The sequence below is a fragment of the Ahaetulla prasina genome, chromosome 1 (assembly GCF_028640845.1).
Source record: "Ahaetulla prasina isolate Xishuangbanna chromosome 1, ASM2864084v1, whole genome shotgun sequence".
NCBI lineage: Eukaryota > Metazoa > Chordata > Lepidosauria > Squamata > Colubridae > Ahaetulla > Ahaetulla prasina.
The window spans coordinates 331933789-331958488 of NC_080539.1; the positions used below are offsets into that span (position 1 = coordinate 331933789).

The 24700-nt window shown below is 39.6% G+C and overlaps 1 protein-coding gene across 4 annotated transcripts in view; it reads right to left on the minus strand.

Moving 5' to 3' along the window:
• The window catches only part of BTBD7 (BTB domain containing 7), a 71206-nt gene that overhangs the window by 39952 nt on the left and 6554 nt on the right, over positions 1-24700 (minus strand). For 3 of the 4 annotated variants that reach the window (XM_058162607.1, XM_058162605.1, XM_058162609.1), the window contains exons 2-3: positions 10411-10598; positions 6864-7943 (exon numbers count right to left, since the gene is read on the minus strand). In XM_058162607.1, the coding sequence (XP_058018590.1) occupies positions 6864-7943; positions 10411-10492 (1162 nt within the window). In that variant the 5' untranslated portion in view covers positions 10493-10598. The remainder of the gene's footprint in view (positions 1-6863; positions 7944-10410; positions 10599-24700) is intronic. The other variant, XM_058162608.1, reaches the window with a different exon arrangement.

Sequence of the window (24700 nt, forward strand, 5' to 3'; positions counted from 1 at the left end):
CTGCCGCTGGACCACGTCCACAAACATCTTTGGCGCAGGAATGGCTTCTGCCACCACCATGGGTTCCACAAAGAGGCTAGTTGAAGTACTAGGTAAGGTCTGGGAATCCGTAAAAGGAGTCTGAGCTGAACCCAGCCCCGTGGTTGCCAATGCTTTAAACAGAAGGGAACGGAACAAATGTGGCTTAAAGAGTCCCACAAATGAGGGTTGTTCTGGCCCAAGGCCTTCGTCCTCTGACAAGGCTTCTCCAGTGTCTTCCTCTCCAGATATTGAGGCTTGACTGCCCTCCTCCGAGGATTCCTCCCTATGAGGCCTGAACATGGCTGATGCAGAACTTGCAGACTTACTCTGCCTCTCCCTACCGCGGGATTTTGCTAACTCCTGGCGTACCGCCTGTTGGATCATCAACCCAATGGAGTCAGGGAGCTGAAACACTGGTGATCTGGGAAAACTAGTCTCTGGTTGTAGTACAGATGCCCCAGTCCCTTGTGACACAACCACCGCCTGGCCTGGAATGGAGCCAGGATTATCCTGAAATTCCATCTCCGACAGGGTACGGAATAATTGGGTAGTCCCCGCCTGAATTATGGGCAATGGGGATGTCCTATCCGGGGACCAGGCCCCAGATCCCTGCATGGTCTGGGCGATACGGTCTGGGCTTGGGGGGCTAGGAATGTCTGTCCTAATCTGTTTCCCCTTATCATTAGGTGAAGGGGACCTGTGGGCCCTCTTGGAGGCCCTGGAAAAGACCCTTTCAAGAGCCTTGTGGCGCCTTTCTTCCGCCCGCACCTCCTTTTTTGCTTTGGCCTTGGCTACTCTCCGCCCCCTGGGAGGGGAAACTTGAGGAGCTGAAGATGGACCCTCCCCAGGATCCTCCTGACTTAAATACTGTGGAGGTGAAACCGGTAAATCTGGCTGATTGATACTGGCGTCCGCCATTTTGCAACTTTCCCGCCAATTTACGGCCTCTGCGGCCTACTCACAATTTCTCTGTTGAATCACCGGCTCTTTGAGGAGGCTGCCGAACAATGCCCAGCTTGGATCCTGATCGCTGGTAGTCAAGTGGCAAATTTTAAAGTGACCTCTTTTTTTTTTTTTAATTATTTATTTATTATTTATTTATTATTTTGCCGCGCTTTCTGTATCGCCGCTCGATCTCCAGCCCGATAGCCGATGACTACGTTCTCCCAAGCTTCCGTAGCCTCCGAAAAAACCGCCTGTCGATAGGCGGGGCGGGCCGCTCACCTCGTGGCTCCTGGCGCGGCTTAGCAGGGCTCCCTGAGGCAATCCAACGCTGCGATCTCGGAAGCGAAGCGGGGAGCGGAAAGAGCGAGCCGCCGATAGAGAGAGCGTCGGGGACCTGCCCGTGAGCCTCTCCGATAAATGCCTCTTAGTTTGCTGCTGCGGCCTCAGCGCGTCGGGAACTAGCCCGTGAGCGCTTCCCAGCTGTTCGGCAAGCCGCTAAACCGCCGCGGCGGTCCTCAGCGGCTTGGGAGCCAGTCTCCTCTACCGGACTCACAAAAAGTTAAATTTAGAAAAAATAGAAAAATAGAAAAAATAGAAAAATAAGCAACAAGTCTGGAAACCTCTAGCAATGTTAAGAAAAACGCCTGAGGCAATTCCAAACACGACTGGTCCGAGCAAAACCGAGTCGAAAAAGCTGGAAGGAAAGAGAAGGCGGGGACTATAAGCAACAAATTAAAGACTCGGTCCAATCAGCAACGAGGAGATTTAACCCAGTCCTGACGGCCGTTTTCCCCGACTGGGAGAATTGTAAATATACTTATCTGGGCATAAGATATGTTGATCTCACTGGGAGATTGATTATAGTACTTTTACATAAAGCTTCCTTTTATCTGTAACTCAGCATAAAGTTTCATTTTTTTTTATTCCAGAAAAGACCAGTTTCATTTTGCAAACAAAATGAAAATGTCCATACATTCTCTTCTCCTGTTTCTCCTATCATGCAGAGTACCGTATGTTGGGATAAACAGAGCTATTTCCAGCATTACAGCAGTCTTAAAAGCATGGCTACCCAGGAATAATAGCCTTCAAACTCAACAGGATTTGCCACATAGTAAATAATATCTATTTATATTTGCAAATCCTAATGTCCAGTCTTCCTTTCTCTCTGTGTGTGTGAGAAAGACAAATAGATATAATGCTTTATGTAGAAAAATATGTGGCCCCAAGCTATGAAATATTCTTCCACTAGAGCAGGGGTCCATAAATCTTAAAAGAGCCAAGTTTGCAGACCCCTACACTAGAGGTTAGACCAGTGGTTCTCAACCTGTGGGTCGGGACCCCGTTGGGGGTCGAATGATGATTTGCCAGGGGTTGCCTAAGACCATCGGAAATATGGGAAGTATACTTGTGAGTCGAAGAATCGCGCTCCAATGGTTGAGTCCACAATCCAGCTGCAGGCTCTTCAAATCACTAGCTGAATTCGGCTTCAGGCACGATGAATTAAAAAAGAGAGAAATCTTTGCTCTGATGTCTTCCTCTCAAGCTAGCTGCAATCACTGCCAATCGCTAGCCTAATCTGGTTTCAGGCGTGATAAATTTAATAGGGGAGGAGTCTCCGCTTTAATGCCTCCATCCTCAAGGCAATTGCAAGCAGTTCAGATCGTTAGCCAATACGGCTTCAGGCGCGATAAATTCAAAACGAAAATAATTTTATGGTTGGGGTCGCCACCTCATGAGGAATTGCATTAAAGGGGTCGCAGCACTTTAAAGGTTGAGAACCACTGGGCCAGACCCCCATTCTTCTGGTCATCTGAAAAGGGATTAAAACATGGTTCTGTGCCCTTGTGTGGAGAGCCCAAAGAAGGAGCAATCATGGGGTTGGTTTAAAGCCACAAGAGCCCTCCCTTTGTCAACCAACCAATTTTTAATATTTTTAACAAGGTTGATTATTCTTCCCTCCTTAAAAAAATTATAATCTTTTAAAAATTTTAACCCAAAATTTAACTCTTAACATTTTAACTTTTATATATTGTTTTATATTTCAACGTTTTATTGTACACTATCCAGAGTACCTTGTTCAAAGAGATAGGCAGTTTAGAAATGTGAAGTATAAATAAATAAAATTGTGTATGTGTGTATTTCAACAGATGGGCGGAAATCAATCTAGTTTACAAATGGAATACCTTTTTTAGGCAATTAATTTTAATAAATTCAGTTAAAATTAATTTTTAATGCTTTTTCCCCAGTGCGGCCTCTGGCCAGTGCATACATAATTTAATCAAATGCATACATACCTTTGGAGGAAAATTAGGCAGGATTAGTTTCAGTGAGAAGCAGGGAATAGCTCAGAAAGTAGAGAAGCTGATAGCATAAGCTCACAAAGCAGGGAAGCTAGGTAGCATACAGATTTTTTTGTGGCTATGGAATCCTCTGAAAATGGCGTGCTGAGTGGCCAGGTGGTTTTTTTCCTCCTGACAAACAGCTGATTTTTCCACTAAAGCTGGTTCTTTGGCAGCGTGCTCCCCAGACTTAAATGGGAACAACTAGGAATGACCCAAAATGACCCTCTCAGATGATCCTTTTACCTGGGAAGAGGAATCTCAATTGAACTGCAAATCTTGGTAGGAGCAGCCAGAGGATTGGGTCTCTTTTACTTTTGGCTGTTTTATTTTTTTAAGCCTCTATTTTGGCTGAATGCTTTAAAGTTTTATTTTTATTTTTGACTTTTATCTTCAATTGTTAAGTGACTGGCTGAATGTTGATTTATTCTAATCCATTGTTGGATTTTAATGTTATTTTTTTTCATATTTTTACTGCTTTATTTTGGTGTTGTGAATCACAATGAAAGTCAATGGTGAACAGACTCTTCCCTAGGTACTGAAAGTGGTCTGATTTGATTTACATTTACACTGGATTTTTATTACAACGGTTTTGTAGTCTCTTGGTTTTTAAAAGTGGTCATTTCTTTTAATCTCTGATGGGAAGTTTCCTTTTATTCCTACTCACTTTTTATTGTGTCATTTTTTTTCCTGTAGCCATTCTATTATGGTATATCTACTTCTCATTTCCATGAGAGGAACTGTTTATGTTTTTTTGTGAAAGCTGAGCTACAAGAGACTTTTGGGCTATATTAGAAATGCAAACAACAATAAATTAAGGGTTTTGAATATTATGGGCAGTGCAGTGGCTCAACGATTAAGATGCTGGACTTGTTGGCTGAAAAGCTAGTTTACAAATATGCATGCATTGTTCTCCCTGCATTTTCAATTATAATAATCCAATGCCTGTTTTATAAGCTTCTTACTGTTCTTAAGTTTCTCAAATATGTCCTCAATATGTCAAAGAAATTATGTCAAATTATGTTTTTGCATAATCTGCACTTTTCTTTTTTTACAAAAATACATTGTTCTTTAGGAAAGCAGAAAGCCTCCATATGGAAATGAAGAGGATCAGGTTGTTTAAAGGATCCAATGCTTCTTAGTCTATCAAAAGTCGTAAGAAAAACATTCCCAAGGGAAAACTGTCATAAATAGAGAAAGGTCCAATGTGGACTGTCTACTGATTTCAAAAGCAATTCATCAACTGCATTTTTCAACTGGTCCTGAAATATTATTTCTTTAATTTTATTTAGACTGGAATGGGTGACAGGTTTATTGGCCTCCTAGCACAAATCACTTCTTTCTTGTGGCCCTAATCAGGTATCTTCCCATTAGCCCCATAATTACCATGTCAGAAGCTCAAGCTAGAACAGATCAAAGAAATGACACAGAAGTAAATTTGATTACCCCCATGTTTCCTCAAAAATAAGACCATGTCTTATATTTTTTTGAACCCCGAAATAAGCGCTTGACCTTATTTTCGGGGAGGTCTTATTATTTTGGGCGCATGGAGCAAGACGGGGCTCCTCTTACCATCTTACTTGATTTCCAGCTCTGTCTCCCTAGCCCTAACCAGAGGAAATGGCAGACAGAGACTGGGTGCACATGTGGTTAAATATTTTCAGGGAGGGCTTATTTTAGCGCATGCACTCAAAAACCAGGTTGAGTTTATTATCAGGGCGTACCTTATTTTCAAGGAAACAGGATAACTTTTATTTTAATCAGACCCCTCATAAATCTTGAGGTGGTATATCAATGGGTTTTTAAACTGTATACACTGTATGTTATTACAAGTGCAGAAAAAATAAATCATTGAGCATATTACTCTGTTCATTTTCCTTCTCTGTTTCCCTTTGCTGCATGCATGATACATAATAGTTTCAAAAACCACTATGAAACTTAATACTCAAATCTGAGCACATGATAAACATTAATTATTCATGTATTGGACATTTACAGAGAATTATCTGAGTGAAATTCAAATAACTGAATAGGAGAGTGACCAGAAGTTCATAGAGAAACATAACTGATACTGCATGTCACATATTTCCACTTCTGTAAAGTGCAGGTAGGCCTTGTCTTATGCTGGTTCATTTTAACGGCGGTTTAAAGTTGCAACAGGCTCAGAAAATTGATTCATGACTATTCCTTGTAGTTACAAGTGTTGCATCACCTAACAGTCATGCAATCCCAATTTGGGTTGGTTGGCATTTTGCTCATATTTTTATGATAACTGCAACGTTTTGCAGTAGTATTACTGTGACTTGTAAGTTTCCAGCAGGTTTTCAACAAGCAAAGTCAAAATTCCCTTAACAACTATGTAATCCACTTAATCACTCTGGTAAAAATGGTTGTAAAATCAGCACATGACGAGTCGCTTTATGGCTGCACTGACTTAAAATCACAATTGGGACTGGAATTTCCGTACGTCAAGAACTCCTTGTACATTAATACTGCAATTTTTCACAATGTTATTCAGAAGGCCTATTATGTTCAAATGGGCTTCCTCATGTACTAGAAATGCAAATTTCTTTTGCAATGCTGTAGCTTGTATAAATCTCCTTCCTGTGCATCTGGAAGGGACTTTTGTATCCAATCCATGCAGAGACATCTAAATACTTTTGATTCATATAATCTATTTTAAAATATAGATTCATGTGCAAAGCAATAAGAGGTTTTCAAAATTGAAGCCATTTTGCAGGAATGTGCCTTTTTTCTAACTAAAGCAGATTTCTAGTAAATCTCTTTTAAAATAAATATATTAATTAGCAAGAAAATACTTTGTTAGGTAGTGAACTTTCATAGAACTGCTACTTACTTGGTTATTTGGGAGAGGCTCTAATTAAGTAATAAATGAACATCAAACATTCAATATTTAATTTCCACATCTCCTAAACAAAACTGTGAAAGACCTTTCTCTGAAACCCTAGCAAGGTGCTATCGGTTGGTTTGCAAGACCAAACAATAATCTGACTGTAAAGAGCAGCTTCATATAGATATTGCTATATAAAGTAACCACTCCTAATACAGTTACCTTCTGCTCAGCTGAAGAGATCAATCAAGTTAGGAGCCAGTTCTTTGTAAAATAGTACATCACTGATAATGTCAATCATAACTTACAAAAGGAGGAATATCTCTAATATAGTGACTAACGTAGCTCACACAAGCATAAAAAAAAGGTTTTTTTCCTGAAATAATTTATATCCATCTGCAATTTAAAGATGATACACATACACATATACACAAACGTGCGCACGCACACACACACACACACAAAACATGGAAATAAACCTCATTAAATATAGCTATGTTCAGTAATTTATTCTGAAAAACATATAGTTAATTGACTAAAATTACATGAAGCTAATAATAATTCCACAGCAGGATAATTTTAGAAACTTTGTCTAGAAATGAAGGGCAGGAACTATCAAGCAATATATTTTACAAGAAGAAATTCTAAAAATCCATCCAGATTTAAACATTGAAGTGTGGTTTTAAAGGAATAAAATAATTATTTACCTTGTGCAAGCATACTGAACTCCAGAAAAAGTGCTATGTGGTACAGTTCCATAGCTTCTTCAGCCTTTGTCATGCTTGTTTTTCCTGCTACAAGAGCCTGGACCTCACTTAGACTCCCTACTGATGGACTGCTGTGCAAAATAGAGAGGTCCACCAAATCTGTATACATACAGTTTAAAATTACCCTCACATATTTTTTTGGTATGATAGATTCATCTAGTATAATCCGTGTTGGAGTCCTTAGTGTTCGATCTGTAATTTCTTCGCCGGTTCGTATCCTCCTCTGTAGCAGATGCCGGAAGAAAGGTGAGCGTGATGAAATAATAGCTTTGTGTGCTCTGAGCTCCTCATCTAAGCAGCTCTGACTTCCGCCATAAGCTTCAACAAGTTCAGAGTCGGATGAAAAACTAAGAACCACATCATAATAACACATGTAATCCAACAGGACTCGCATGTCAACATCTAGAGAATTTGGTGTTCCAAATTCCTCACTAAGCTGCATGAGAATGTCAACGTTCTGAAACCTCGAATCTTCCATCCCAAATTCACCTGTGTATAGGTAGTGTAGCAAAGCAGAAAACATGGGCAGGTCAATGCCAGCTGTGTTGATATCCATTATAATCTCTGCCCCATACTCTGGTGAGGAAGAAAGGAGGGTCTTAAAAAATGGGCACCTTGCAGCCAAAATTGCACGATGCACAGGGAAGCAAGTCTCTTGAAATATTAGATCGACATCGGTGCAGTATTTAAACTCGTACAGTTCAGCCATGTCTTTTTGCAGCGTCCTGGCTTCGGGCCTTGCCAAACTAGCTTGCAGAGAAAGCTCTTTTAAGGCTGACGTTCCTTCATACTCTTCCACTAAAGCATTGACATCCCTGACATCCCAGCCAGAGAGGAGCTCACGCATCTGCTTGGCATGATCAGCAGACCTGTTAGACTTTCGGCGCTTAATAAACTTCTTTTTGAGGGTAGCAAGGCCAGAACTTTTCTTTTTCTTATCTTGAGGTTTCTCGTGGCCATGCTCAAGGCTATAAAGTTTAGATTCACAGCCATAACCTTGATGGGAATAGGATGATGTTCCTGAAAGAAGAAGAAAAAAAAAACTGCCTAAAGCCCAGAATTAGGGTGTAAAAAGCGAAATGCATTGATAGGGAGTTTTAAACTATTATATGGAACATCTGAAAATGTTCAGCATACTTTACAATAAACTAGCAAAATGTAATTGAAAAGAAAATAGCACAAAATTTTGCATACAGAAAATCAGTGGAAAAGCTATCATTTGACTACCCAGTTCTATCCAAACCAACAAATACATAGGAATCAATACTGGCAGTTTTCAACTGTCAAGACCTAAAACTTTTATTTAGTTCTAATTGGCAATACATGGAGATTTTGAGAAATAAAATATTTATTTACCCTACTTCTTTTCCTTTCTACCTCTCTTAAACAAAATAGTGATGGCAGGATTCTAGGAACTGATTTTAAGTCAAGATGGTAATGTAAAAAGAAAAATCTTTTTTTAAAAAAATAAACATTTTTTTCTCTTTTTACAGATATAAAAAAAATTGGCCTGGATCATTTATCTTTCATCTGGAATATGTAACTGACTGGAAAAATCCTAGTTGCATTCCTGTGGTTTTACTATTTTTGTCTATCCCATGTCTTTCATTCTTCCATTTTTGTGGATTAATCTTGTTTGCCAGTTGGGGAAAGCTAATACACTAACATGTAAGATTTGCAAGGAAAAACATATTAAAAGACATCTTACACAATTATTGAATTCTGCCCACGTCTCTCATTATTTTCCAAATCTTGATTATTCTTTCTTTTTATTTGATCTTCTTTAAAGTTTGGCATATAATATCTATGGCTATGCATCTAACATTTTGAAATATTTCTGGCCCTGTGGAAAAACTAAATATTAATTTTTAGTCTTATTTTTATCTAGTCTGATGTATATTTAAGTGTATTTATTTTAACTACAGCAATGTCTGATTTAAATTAACACCATATAGTTTGAAGATTTTCCCTTGACTTTTCCTTGCTGACTCCTTTGTAATTTTGCAAATGCATTACAGACCTGGTCAAACATACACAGAATTTTAATATATTAGTAAAACTATGACATAGTTATGCTCTTTTTAAGGTTTCCTGCACAATACTTCCACTCTACTAAACCTATAAGCTACCATAGAGATTAAGAGTTATACAGCTGCCTGCAATTACTGCAGGTTCAAGCCCCACCAGGCCCAAGGTTGACTCAGCCTTCCATCCTTTATAAGGTAGGTAAAATGAGGACCCAGATTGTTGGGGGGGCAATAAGTTGACTTTGTATATAATATACAAATGGATGAAGACTATTGCTTAGCACAGTGTAAGCCGCCCTGAGTCTTCGGAGAAGGGCGGGATATAAATGCAAATAAAAAAAAATAAAAATACAATCTTGGGCACACTTTCTCAACATAAAAGTTGAATCTAGTCATGGAATCGAGTTAGTTTATACAATTCAAGTGAAAATGTAAATGAAATTCAACAGATACAAAAATAATGATTAATATATTAAAATAAGGTTTTACTATAAATGAATATATAAATATACAGCATAAAAACAAACATATTTTACTTTGTAAAATCCTTTTTGGTGTTTAGCTTCAATACTTTAGCAAGGCCCATAAACCTATATGTTCCAAAAGATCCATTTTGTTAAACATTTTAAACCTGATCACAAGTGGTTAGTCTTTAACATGATTAAGACAGAAGATTTTAAAATATTCCAAAGAAAGTGAACAAAGGGACCACAGAATGTAACTTATTGCCAGATGCAAGTATTAAAATAATTGAGGTTTCAATGGAACCCCTGACAGGGCTTAGAGTTAATTAATGCTTCAGATTTATCTCCAGCAATCTTGCCATTAGATCTGTTAACTTCACAATGTTACATTATATTAAAATTTTACTTATATCAAGTTTTTACTGCTAGCATAGCTTGAGAAAATAGAATTATAACATTATTCTAAATGTGAAATCAACAGTCAAACCAACAGAAGCAACAATTCCAGTGGTTAAATATCACCCCATCTGCTCCAGTTTGTCTTTTTGTGGCAACGAACAGAGACATTTTAAAAAGCCTTGTGAGAATTAGCTCTGAAATTCTGAGCACTTTTAATGTTACATTTTTCTGAGCCAATAATATTTTAAAAGCTGCCCATTAGGTAAGTTCAAGACTTAGCTATTTCTAAAGTATGCATCCTTTCTCACACTGTTTCTTGATGTAGAAAAAAATTAAGGTTTTCTCAGCATGCATTTGGGTACTTTCGCGTTTAACCAAATGAGATAGAATTATCCATTTCCTCTCATCTGTTCATAAGTATCCTTTGCAAGAGATCAGAACTTTCAATACTATGATAGATTTACCACACGAACTGCTGCTTAATATAAATTAAATCAACAGTGCCTTTGAGTTAGATATGGTACTCAATAATTGCAGGCAATATATGGCCTGGATATGCAATGTAAACATTTTAAATGGAGAAACAGAAATACCTACCTATGAATGTCTGTTGTGCCTGAGAATTTCCCCCTACCCTTGGGGAACACGAATGAGGATAGTTTGAAGCATTAGCACCCATCTTCTTTAGTCACTTGAGCACTCCACTTCCTGGCTCATCAGCGCACAATTCCATAACCCATGATAGAACTTAAGACATAGTTCAAGTAGGAGCTTGTTCCCCATTTCTGAAAAATTGTAAACATAATATAATCATTTTTTTAAATTAAATTAATTTTGCATCAAGACCTATTTGATCAAATGGAACTACAGTTTACCTCTAAATGTTCATGAGATAGGAAATCCTAATATCTAGAATTTATGAATACATAAAAGGTGTTGGTTTAAATGTGCATACTCTACAAACAGTGTAGACAGAAGACATTCAGTAGCTACAGTATGTAACCTTCAAAATGTATGAGCACCTTACAAAGGCAAACAGAAACAAAATACAAAAAATTAAGACACTAAACAAAGTAATGACTGAGTGGATAATACAGCTAGAAGATCATTTTATAATGTGCAAATTTGAGTACGGGGCACTTAAATGTAATTTACATATATATGGGCAAGCTAACATTCTCTTACCAGCAATAAAACATGGATTTGTGCGGGGTGCCAAATGTTTCCTGACTATAAAAAAACTTAATTTAAAGTCATTAATTTGGACAGATTCTATTAAAACAATCTTTTTTAGCACTGATGCTGTTATACGGTCATAGTTAATTGGCTATAATTACAAGAAATTCTAATTAAAGTTTGTGTTAAGCTCCTTTTTGAATTGAAGATGATTTGATATTTCTCAGAAGTAAAACAGTTCTCAGAAGAAGGGAACAGGGTTTTATTGTTTAGTTCTATAAAGTAGCTGGATAAAAGCTATTATAAGATTAAAGAGAGACAGTTTCGTCGAGTGGTTAAGGCATCAGCCCAGAAACTAGGAAATTATGAGTTCTAGCCCTATCAAATATAAACCAAAGGATCTTTCTAGGAATTAAAAATGTTATACAAATGCAAATACTTTAACTTACTTTAAAGTAAAAGATTACTTTAAAATTAACAAATGGGATGAAATACAATTTCACAAACGAAACTGTCACTTGTATCACCAAATCATAAGCTCAAACTGTCCTAGAGGTTACTTATTATTGTTCTCCAATATGCCTCCACAATCAAGAAATCTTCTATATCCATTATATTTGGCTCAAAGTACACATATTCTTGAAAACACAGGTTAGTAATCCATTTCTCTATTTCTCTCTCTGTTATATTTAGCTATAGGTTCTCAACAGTGATGGGTTTCAAAAATTTTTACTACCGGTTCTGTGGGTGTGGCTTGGTGGGCGTGGCAGGGGAAGCATACTGTAAAATCTCTGTTCCCACCCCCATCCAGGGGAAGGTTATTGCAAAATCCCCATGGGGATGGGGGCGGGGCCAGTCAGAATTTTTACTAACGGTTCTCCGAACTTCTCAACATTTCCGCTATCAGTTCTCCAGAACTGGTCAGAACCTCCTGAAACCCACCTCTGGTTCTCAAGCATAGAGGTGACTATGTGCTACAGGTTTTTTTGTTTTTTTTTTAATCTAAAACTCCTAAAATTAAGGGAGATACCATGCATTTGTGTACTTAAGTCACAATGAGTTTCTCCAGTCAATATGGGGAAATTCCATTGCAAGAAGTTCAGTCACTGAAAAAACATCAACATTAGGTAATGCATGTCCATACAGGTAATGGATGGGAACAGCAGAAACCTGGAAACAACAAACCTACATGAAATTGCCACGCGCCAAGTTTGATTAAAAACTGGGTGGGGGCTAGCACAACTTTTAAAAAATCTTAAGTTTCAATTTATGCAGTTATCTAGAAAGTCCCAGATTCTGCACCTTTCTAGGTATATGAAGAATTCTTCAGAATCATTAAGGAAAAAAAAATATTGGTGTTTTTTTTTAAATGCATTTCTCTACTAAATTGCATTCAGCTTCAGATTCTAAATGCCCTTTTCAGGGTACAATTTATCACACATCACATATAAAATAATCAAATGTGTGTAGCCATCAGAAACGAGATGCCTACATAGAGCCATTATAAAATTCAACAGAAAAACTTCATGAGTTTTTTTAAAATGTAAAACCAAAATCTAAAAATCTAAAATATTTCTCTAGTCCAATGTTCAAAATTTATGATCTTTGATTTCTGGAACAGATCTATAAACCAATCACTAATATTTTCCCATTGTTTCTGAAGATTATGGTTTTGCTATTATCATTATATACCATTGTTAAGAAATTGAAAAATGATAACTCTTCTTAAATAAATACTATCTTTAGGATAAATGCACATAATTGCACTCTACAATGCATGAATGGATTTTCCTAAATTAAAATCAAATTTGAAACATGATTTTTCTTTTTCTTTTTCTTTTTAAAAAAAAGGTAAGATCAGTTCCTATGTCTCTGATACAAATATCTCAATTTGAGAGAGTTCCTACCACTTCTGACAATTTTACAAAGCTCCAAAAAACTGGCAATAACGTGAGACATTTAGGCTTACAGCCAACTCTTTAATTCAACAAAAGCTGTGTGCAAACTGGGCCTTGGGTAACAGTCATTTTTGAAAACTAGTTTCCTCTCAACACCAACATTTTCATATAATTTTCCACTGATATTTCAAAAAGATTAAATTATAAGGTACACTGCAAAAATGCTTACAATATAGCCAAGTATTTTATATTTTCTTTTCCAACCATAGGCATTCTCTCAAAGTACTGAAGTAAAACTACAGAGGACATTTTTATGCTATAATAGTATGAGTCAAAAGGGGGAAAATCCTACTCTACAAATTAAGAGCACAGCAGACAAGCTTCCAGTGAGGAATGGTAAACTGATATTCCCTGGAGAGATTACAGCCCCAAAAGCAGCTTGATGCTCGATGTGGACCACCAAAAATGTCTCTGGAGAAGCCTTTTATGGACTTAAGGTTTAACCAAACTTCACCATTATATTACTTTGGAGTTTACTTTGTCTAAAACTTTTTGTTAAATATTAAAAATCTTCAGAACCACAAGTTGCTCATATTCACTGGGTGAATCTTTGTGAGAAGAGACAGTCAGAATATGAACAGTGATGTGAATAATTTTCTTCTACTGGAATTACAAATGATCCTTCATAAAGATGCCAATGGTTCTGAGAACAGAAACAAAGAGAGTATGAGAAAGCAGCTGTTAGGACTTTGTTTGGGAACTAAACATTGTTGGAAGAAAGAAGAAAGAATACAAAATTGATTTGATCAAGATTAATACAAGTGGGTTGCTATTTTTGGGAATGTTTAATGGATTCTTACTGATTAGAATTGTATGATGATTCTAGGATTTTGTTTATTTGAAGAGATCAAATAGGGGTATGTTTAAATAGAAAGGGAGATAAAAATGTAAAGGCAAGGATTCAAATTGGATTTAGTAAATATAATTATGATATTATTTCTGACAGTCTCTAATAAAATGTTAATTAAAATGGACAAATTAGGTTTTAAAGATTAACTTAAAGAATGGGATGAAAATAAGAAATGAAGAAATGGTTGGTTTTAAGAAACAGTGATAAGTTGTTCATATTGACTTGTTTGGGATGAAAGGGAGAAGGTTTCTTCTTTGTACCAAAAAGGAACTATCAAGGGAAAAAACACCATGGTCCTGCCAACATGGGCAGGACAAACTACTTTATATAACAAGGTGCAAACCCCACCAGCATTAATGTTACCCAGTTGGGTAATGAAATATCTGAAAGCAAACAACCTCTGAACAAACAACAGTCAGATTAATTTGCATCTCATAAAAAGGTATTCAAAAGCCTGTGTTCTGACAGATGAGCACAACTCAAAATGCACTGACAATGTCTCCTCGAATGGTGATGAAACATTTGCAACCAAATTGCCAAGCTCAGAGTTCAAACCAACAGCTTAGCAAACAACCTAGCTCAGAGAATATCAAGGACTTCACAGAAAGGGTGTTTGTTTACCTGAACGCATCTTCTGTCAATTGCAGGGACAGCAGTCAGATTGGGGAGTGATTCCTGTCTGATGACAACTGAGTCTGCCGGTTGAGAAGCTCTTCCTCTTTCTCTTGCTTCCCACTTTCAGATGAAGGAAATACGGCAGACTGGCATGCTGAGCTGAAAAAAACAAGGGGAGACACCCCCCCGCCCCTCCCTGCCTAGCCTGTAACAGATCCCCAGAAGACCAGGAATAAATGACAGGGTGGGGCTGACTGCTGTCCCTGCAATCAACAGAAGATACGTTCAGGTAAACCAACGCCCTTTCTCTTTGATTACCGGGACAGCAGTCAGATTGGGGACATGCCAAAGCTGCTACCCTATAGGGAGGGATGAGAAACTGAGTCCGATGGGCCCGGAGTGGAATAACCCTCTGGAGGACCCTACGACCAAAGGCAGCATTGGCTGATGCAAATCTGTCCACCTTATAATGTCTAATGAATGGTGAAGGAGAAGACCATGTGGTAGCCCTGCAGACCTCCTCTAAGGATGCCTGTGTAGCCCAGGCAGCTGAGGTACAGGCGCTACGGGTTGAATGGGCTGTGATGTGGCGAGGAATGGGAAGGGCTTGAGAGGTATAGGCTATGGCAATAGATGCCCTAAGCCATCTCCCTAAAGTGGGTGAGGAAACCTTCTGACCTAAAGAGATTGGTTGAAAGGAAACAAAAAGAGCCTCCGATCTCCGAATGGGAGAAGTCCGCTTAAGGTATATCTGGAGTGCTCTGCGAACATCAAGGGAATGCCAGGAACGTTCTAGGGCATGAGACGGGTTGGGGCAGAAATTGGGAATGACCAACTCCTGAGCCCTATGAAAGGGAGTGTTGATCTTGGGGACAAATGTGGGATCTAATCTAAGGACTACTCTGTCCGTGTGGAAAACACAAAGGTCTGGTCTAGAAGAAAGGGCTGCTAGCTCTGAAATCCGATGGGCGGACGTAATCGCTACCTAAAAGACTACCTTATACGTTAAGAATTTCAGCCCCACCTCCCGTAAAGGTTCAAAGGGGGGGTTTGGTGAGGGCATTAAGAACCCTAGAAAGGTCCCATGAAGGTTAGCGGTGTAAGGTGGGAGGCCTGAGATTGGAAGCAGCCCATAAAAATTCCCGAATGAGAGGGACCTGGGAAAGGGAACTCCGAGCCCTGCAAACCCTGATGGAGGCCAGGGCGGCTACCTGCCTACGTAAGGTGTTAGGGGAGAGACCCGCATCTAAACCGTCCTGGAGAAAGTCCAAAATTCAAGAGGTGGAAGATTCAGTGGGAGCCAAGTTCCTCTTGGAGCACCAAGAAGCGAACCTAGCCCAAGTGGCGTCGTATATTCTGTTCGTGGAAGCTCGTCTAGCTGACTGTAATGTCCTGATGATCTGAGGAGAGACATTTACTTCCCTCAGGAGGCGCCTGACAACCGCCAAGTGGTTAGCTGAAGCCAGCCTGCTGACGGATGTATCAGGGACCCCTGAGTCAGAACCACCTTGTGAGGCGGAATCCTCCAGGGAGGTTGGACTGATAGGGCTTGAAGATCCGCAAACCAGGGCCGACGAGGCCAATGAGATGCTATCAAGATGATCTCCGCTTGCTCCTCCAATAGTTTCCTGACTACTTTGGTGATTAGGGAGAGGGGGAGAAAAGCGTATAGAAGGCCAGGAGGCCAACTGCTGCATAGAGCGTCCACACCTTCGGCCCCTGGAGAAGGAAACCTGCTGAAGAACCTTGCTGTCTGGGCATTGGCCCGTGGCAAAAAGGTCGACTTGTGGAGAGCTGAACCGGTTCGACAGTTCCTTGAACAAATCCGGGTGAATGCTCCATTCCCCTTGGTCCACTGTGGTTCGACTGAGCTTGCTCGCCACCCCTGAGATGTGAGTTGCCTTTATCGATCTGAGGTGCTGTTCCGCCCAAAGGCCCAAGCTCTCCGCCTCCCTCATCAAGAGCCGAGAGTGGGTCCCCCCGAAGCGATTGACATGGGCCTTTGCAGCCATGTTGTCTGTTCTTATGAGAAAGTCCTGACCCTGAACTCTGTCCTGAAAGACCCATAAGGCCAGGTGAATGGCTCTCAATTCCAACCAATTGATATTGTGAGATAGATCGTGAGTCCATCTGCCCTGAGCTATTTCCGACTCTAGGTGAGCCCCCCAGCCATAAAGGCTTGCGTCTGTGGTCAAGACCAGACAACTTGGTTCCTTGAACAACGTGTCCTTGTTCACTGCTGGAGAAATCCACCAACGAAGAGACCTCCAAACCTTGGTGGGGAGAACTACCCTGCGAAGGGAGGCTCCCTGCAGCTTCCTTTGGAACGGGTGAAGGCGTGCCCAAGGGACTATCCCTATGCAAGATACCATCTTCCCCAGAAGCTGGGATAAAGACCTCAGAGGAACAGGGTCCCCCGACGTGACTGACTTGACCAGTGACCGCAAACTGGTCAGGCGTTCCTGACACAGAAACACTGTGGTGATGGATGTGTCTATGACTGCCCCCAGGTGTTGGATGCGAGTCGTCGGTACCAAATGGCTCTTTTCTGTATTGATGGAAAACCCGTGGCTCCTTAAGACCCGAAGTGTCATAGACAGATCCAGTCGGGCTAGATGTACTGACCTGGATTGAATAAGGAGATTGTCTAGATAGCACCGAATTCTGATTGGCAAGGTCCGAAGATGACCTGCCAGAGCAGCCATTATTTTGGTGAATACTCGAGGAGCCGAGGCAAGGCCGAATGGGAGAGCCCGATATTGGTAGTGCCGACTCGCATGACAAGACCTTAGGTATTTCTGATAGGCTGGATGAATGGGGACGTGGAGATACGCTTCCGTCAAATCTATTGAGGTAAGGAAATCCCCTTGGCGCAGGCCCTCCAGGATAGACTGGAGAGCGTGCATCTTGAACCGCCGATAAACTACACGACGGTTCAGGGATTTTAAATCCAGAATCGCTCTCCACCCCACCCCACCCCGAAGATTTCTGTATCAAGAAAAGGCAAGAGTAAAACCCCTGCCCCTGCTGGTCCTGAGGAACTGGCTGAATTGCTCGAATTTCCAAGAGGTGATTGATAGCCGATTCCAGCAGGAGCCGCTTTGCTCGATCCCGCAGGAGGGGGCATCAGAGAAATCGAGATGAGAGGGGTGGAAAGAAATTCCAGAGAGAGGGCCAGCCGGACCGTCTCCCTTACCCAGGAGTCCATGGTTGAGATCTCTCACTGGCTGGCAAAGAAAGCCAGGCGGCCCCCAATGGGAAGATCCACGGATTTGTCAGCGGTATCTATGGAATGGGCGACCCCTTCCCCCTCGAAAGGGACGCCTGGAAGAACCCCTCTGACTAGGGTTACCTGACCTATCCTGTGACCTACCTTGACGGGAGGGGAAATAACGCTGGCGTCTGTTACCTGAAGGTCCCTGACCTGAACTTCGAAAGGAACGATAAGAAGAGCTAGCCGAAGGACGGAACTCAGATCTGCGAGAGAGAGAGGGAAGAACCCTTCGCTTATCCTTTGTCTCAATGAGTAAAGGTTCCAGAGAGTTTCCAAAAAGCTTATCCCCTTGAAAAGGAGCAGAGGCTAAACGCCATTTATTCTTAGCATCTGCCTGCCAATGACGGAGCCATAATAGGCGGCGTGAAGCCACCGTGGATCCTATGGCCTTGGCTGCAAAACGGGAGGCATGCATAGTAGAGTCAGCTGAGTACTCTAAAGAAGCCACAATTTTATTGATGTCCTGATGACAGCGGACATCAGAAGATGGTAAACACTCCTGTAATTGTTTGATCCAAAGAAGGGCAGCCCTATTGAAAAAGCAGACCGCTAAAGATGACTTGACAGACCAAGCAACCGCTTGGTGAGTCTTAACTAAGGAATATTCGGAACGTTTATCCTTAGTCTCAATGAGTAAAGGTTCCAGAGAGTTTCCAAAAGCTTATCCCTTGAAAAGGAGCAGAGGCTAAACGCCATTTATTCTTAGCATCTGCCTGCCACCAGCGGGCTTGGGCGTGAGCCTTTCTCGCTGGAAAGAGGCCCCCAAAGCAATTAAATAGGGGAGCCTCTGAGAATAGTAAGGAAAAACTCCTTACTCCTCTAGTCTCTTTCCTTCCTTTTTTTTTTTTAAAATCTAGAACAATTGCTGGGCAGCTCAGCCAAAATGCGTCTTGTCTGATCAGAACTGAGTCTGAAAGTAGGAAGCAAGAGGAAGAGGAGGAGCTTCTCAACCGGCAGACTCAGTTGTCATCAGACAGGAGTCACTCCCAATCTGACTGCTGTCCCGGCAATCGAAGAGAAGAAACTAGATTTTTTTAAAAAAAATTAGTCTACCTTTTTGGGAAAGAAGGGAAACACTCAAGAATAAATCAGGTACATAGATATTCCTCTAGAAGCCAGATAACTTCTCAATAACCAGTTCCTTCCTTCCTTCCTTCCTTCCTTCCTTCCTTCCCTCCCTCCCTCCCTCCCTCCCTCATGTCACTCTGTGTAACATTTGCATAGATTAAACAATGAACCCCAAAATAAATCTGCCTGTATCCATTTATAGTTGGAATATTATTGTGTTCTGGTATCCACTTTTTAATTCTGAACAATAAGGATAAAAGAAGTATGCAAATTACTTATAAGAGAGATGTGGAGAGAAAGGTAAAATATGTTGATTACTGTATTCTGAAAGATTGTGCTAGAAATTAATGTTAACACAACCAATATTGCTGCAACTTGTTGGCAAAACCAGCTAAATATTTTTTATAACTTTGTTCTAATTACATGCATGACTGCATTATTTTATCAAGTTTCCATGTCTAATATCTGCCTCAAGTATAAAATATCATTAAATTCTGATATAGAATACTAAAGGAACATTGTAACCATCCACCTGTGGTTTCCTCATATTGAATAATTTGATGCCATTTGCAAACTTGCCTAAATAATTGCTCACCCAAATTCTAAATCATTTTTAGATGTTAAAAACCATAAGTTCCAATATAGATGCCCAGGGACAGTTTACTCAATTGTTCATTTTCTGAATGCCATGTCTCTCTCCTTCATAGTAAAAGGGACTACAAGAAAGGCCTGTTAAATGTCATTTTCAAAAAGAATGAATATTTCCTTTAAAAATCTCAATCCGTTACTAACATATTTTGTGTACAAAACACATTTTGCACAGCAGGACACATAACTATAACAGTAACATCAAGCCTAGATCTTCCAAAATTCATTCTTCAGAAATGTTTGTTGCTGCTCTCAATTATACTTTCTTTCATTAAAACAGAAGTGAGCAACTTTTTAATTGCCAGAGGCTACACTTAACATTTTGGGGGGGATAGATAAGAAAAACCACAGCTTAACAGGGAAAGAGTGGATGTGAGGGAATGAAAAAGTTATATTTCAACAAAAACATTTCTGGCTTTAGTCTTCATTTTAATACATTAAACCAATTAATAAAGGAAAATTATAAACTAGCAGTGTTAACAGTATAATATCATCTTAAAATTAATAATACCGTAATACTAATCAAAAGAAAAAGGAAATAGCCCAAAAGATTGCAAATGGTAACTAAAATATATGCATCTTTAATATAGCAATCAATCTAGAGTCTCACAGGTAGTCCTCACTTAATGATGATAATTGGAATTAGTGGGCCATTAAGTGCAATGTCATGTGACCACATCACTTAATGAAAGCTATCCGGGCAGGCCCACTGCCATCATTAAATCTGGATCGCAGGTCATTAAGCAAGAATCTCAGATTATCACAACTTGCAATTTTCCTTCTGGCTTCCACAAAGTCAGTAGGGAAGCTGGTAGGAAATCACAAGACCTGGCTGGTTCCCAAATAGATTGATGTGTAGGTGAGTATTATGGAGCGAAGTGGGCATGCGTGCTGTTGCAAGTGTTTGCAGGCTGGAGAGGGGGTTGATGCTGGTCAGGGGAAAGGGTTCTGTGGCCCAAGCGTCGCTGGGATCTCGGACTCCATAGTGGGACTCCTTAGGAGAAAAAGTGGTGGGAGCAATTTGCAACCTTCCCTGGGGGCTTCCCCATTAATTTTGCTTGTGGGAAGCTGGCAGGGAAGATCTCAAATAGAGATCATGTAATTGTTGTAAGTGCAAGCTGGTTGCCAAGTACCCAAACTGTGATCAAGGGTATTGAGATGGCCAGAGCTTGAAGACTGGTCATAAATAACACTTGTTCAGCATAGTTGCAACTTCAGATAGATGCTGAATATGTGGTTGTTAACCAAGCACTATTTATCTTTACAATCCCTACTGACTTCACTCTCACATGTGGCAACAGGACAAGTTCCAACCAAATGGTCTAATTGCTGAATTACATTTCATTAGCAGGACAGTCAATCCTTATAAAACATTCCACGAGATGTCTAATATACATTAAGCTTTTTTGTTGTTACATTAAATTTATTTTCAAATAAAAGAAAATGAATCTTTGCGACCCTGCATTGGTTTGCCTTGTCAAGGTGTTGAAGTTAATTTTTCCAAAGGAAGTGTGAATGATTAACAACAATTTCATCAATTTCCTTTTAACTATTTTTTTTTAAAAGGTTACTGACTTATGTGGTATAGTTAATTCTAGCCAAGGCTCCAATCACTGTAGACCAGTGACGTCAAACTCGCATCATCACGTGAAGTATCAGGACTTCCCCCCCCTTTGCTAAACTGGGTGTGGGCGTGGCCAACACGTGACACATTCATCCCATGGGCCACAAGTTTGGCAGCCCTGCTGTAGATCTTCAGAAACAGTGAATCTGCCAATTTTGTTTTTGTTTTCTTCTGTTTCCTAGTTTAAAATGAAGAAACCACCATGGCCAAAGGATCCTCCAAGGGCTGTTAAGGCCACATGTTGCCCTGGAATTACAGTTATCTAAGTTCCTTTAAAGGAATTTCTCATGGATTATCTTGATATACATACACTGTTGCTGAAGGAAAGAGATTAAAAATATTATTTTTCTTACTGCTCTTCTCATTAAAACTGCTCTAAGTGGAAAATGTTATCTTCTAACCAGAACAGTGAGTGATGTAACTGCCAAAAGCTCACATTTGTCTTGTCTTATTCCTTTCTCCATACAAAAAAGACAATCCATTTCATATCTTACTTAGTGAAATTTAAAGCATCTTAATATAGTTAAACATATTCACACATTTGCCCCTTTCTTTCTCTCCTTCTGTGAAAATGAGGATTAAGTTTGAGAATTAGGGATGTGCGTTTGCTTTTGTTTCTTTATTTTAAATTATATTATATAACAATCATAACAAGAAAATAAGAAGGGACAAGCTATTCTTGTCTTAATACGGCACTTTATTGAAGTACAGACAGTTATCTATTTTTTCAAAGTTATGATGACAAAAAACTAATAAATATGGTGCTTTTGCTAACGCATTCCCTTGCTTCTCTCAATATGAGTACAGCTTATTAATTCAGATCCTTTCATTTTGAGAAATAGTTCTTAGTACAAATTAACAGCTTTGTACACAAATAAAGGGCAGACAAAGGAAGAAACCTAACAGATGAGATCTCTAGAGACATCAAGAACTTCCAGTTTATTAACTAAGCATGGCAAATTATGATCAAGCAACATACAGTTCTGCAAAGATCTGACAGAACTGCTTTAGAAGCACACAGCCGAGAGACAAGATTGTTTTGACAAACAAGTCTCATTCTGTCTGTATTTTCTTTAGTGATTTTAAAGTAAGAAAACCAATTGTTTCCTTTTTAGCAGGGTCCATTCTTAAAAACTAGAAACAGATAGACACCAATACAGTTAGGAAAGATTAGTACTTATGTTTGTCCTGTGCACTATTTATTTCTTCATACTGAAGTTATACGACTGCCCATTTTAAGTACACAATAATTAAAACAGAATAATATCAACTACTGTAATTAAATGCCACCTTATCTAGACTGAGAGGCTGTGACTGTTGCCTCCGCCCACCCCCCAGAGAATCTGAGGATATTCTAATATTGGATTGTACTTCTTGCTCAAAGGTGATGTGCAATCTGGGGGGAATCTTCTTAGACCAAGACCTCTTGCTTGATGAGCAGGTGACTGCCATGGCCAGAAGGCCTCTGTACAACTTTATCTGGGCCATCCTTTTCTGGCTTACAGGTAGTCCTCAACTTACAACCACAATTGAATCCCAAATTTCTATGGCTAAGCAACACAGTTGTTCAGTGAATTGCGCCCCATTTTATGACCTTTTTGCCACGGTTGTTAAGAGAATACTGCAATTGTTAAGTGAATCATGCACATGTTAAGCAAATTTGGCCTCCCCCATTGACTTTACTTGTTGGATGCCCTCTGGGAAGGTTACAAATGACAGTGCAACTGTTACAAATACAGTTGCCTGAATCTTGACTACCTGAGCAAGGGCATCCTGCAATGGCGGGAAGTGAAAAAACCATTCATAAGTAACTTCTTTCAGTGCTGTTGTAACTTCAAATGGTCACTAAACGAATGGTTGTAACTCAAGGACTCCCTGTAATTGTGATGCATTTTATTTTTTGTTATAATGTGAGCTATCCGGAGTCATTTGGAGTTAGGGAGCCCTCAAATCCAATAAATTAAATTAAATTAGAACACCCTCAAAAGATGGCTTTCTAAAAACAGTGCAAAGAGATTAGCTATTTTCAGAAATAAAATTTAATAGACATTACATGAGGATGGAACGGTGAGGGAAGAGGAAAATATCAAACTCTTATCCTATCTGAGATTGCTTTTTTTATATTATACTGGTCACTGAGGCATGCATGCACATATCCACATATCGACATAAAAGTCACTGGCACTTTTAGAAAGCATGGACGTACTTAATATTTTCCTCTTGAGATGTATTTCCTCTCCTAACACCAAAGGGCCATCCAATATCACTTCTCTTGGACATGAAGAATATATTCTGATATTCGTTCAGAAGGTAGAAAGTGACCTTGCAAAATAGCCACCAGTAGTGTGGATTTTTAGAACTGGGTAGAAACACCACTTCTGCTTCAATATATTTCTGAACCTCTACTTAACTACAAATACTTCTTGCCAGCTATGACAGCCTGGAGCTCATGCAATTGGCATGGCAGTTCACATTCTGTCAACATGCAGCAAAATATTTCCCAGAAAGCTCAGGTGCTACTGCAGAAAAAACTCCAATGCATTTGCCTCTGCTTCCTGCAGCTTTGGCGCTGACTGCTGCAGTGACTTGGCCATAATTGTGCATTGCCCTTGGCTTATTCAGGCTTCAGATGAAATGCCCTCAGATATTTTAAAGATGGAAGTCAGAAAAAGTATATTAAAATATTCTTACAGAGCAAAGTCCCTTTGGGCTGCAGCTAGCACCAATTACTATTGACAGAAGAAAAACATAACATGCTTGGACGCAGAGCGCTTATTCCAAAAATCAGCAAAGACACCAGAATCAGTTCAAGCACATTTGCAGCTATATTATATTATGTGGACAGGGATTTTTCGGAAGATGATCATTTCCTATCAGATGGATAACTTTGTCTGTTTGTTAGAAAGAATCATATGACATTTGACATCAATGTGCAATGTGACAAAATTGTTGGCAATTTAGTCTTTAATTGGATACTAATTTTCATGGTTCTATTGTACTTCCTAAATCTTAAGTAATACACCCTAAAATGGTGTTTTTCAACGTTGGCAATTTTCCCCAGCATATTGGCTGGGGAATTATTGGAGTTGAAGTCCACACATCTTACAGCTTACACACATTGGTCTAAAGATCAGCTGCTAGGGGCCAGAAGTGGAAGAAAGCTACTGCCTTCTTGTTCAGAACACATCAGATTGGCCGCTTGGTAACACAAAATACCGGGCTAGAATACGGGCTTTGGCCTCATCTAGTAGGTCTCTTCTTACACTTTACATTCCGACACACAAAAGACATAACACCTGATGCTTATAATAAGCAGTTTTCCAGCTGCTTTAAACTGAAATCTTAGTAGATGAAGCAATCAAATCACTGACACCAAGTGCCTTCCTATCCCTCTCCCCATTCTTCCTCTTTTTAAAATAGAACATAAATAATGGTTGGATTGATGGAAAGTTTGCTACAGCAATCCACGTAACTAGAAGGTAATCAGAAATTGGATCCAAAGAACACACCAGAACACTTGTCATAAGCAAGGAGTAGCAACTAAGAAACTGACATGCCCAAGATGGCTGCCTGCAGGTCAAATTCGCTGTAAATAATTAAAAATGAGTAATGCAATTTATTACCAGAAACAGAGAAGCAGGTTGTTGTAATATATTTGAAAGAAAAAAACTAAA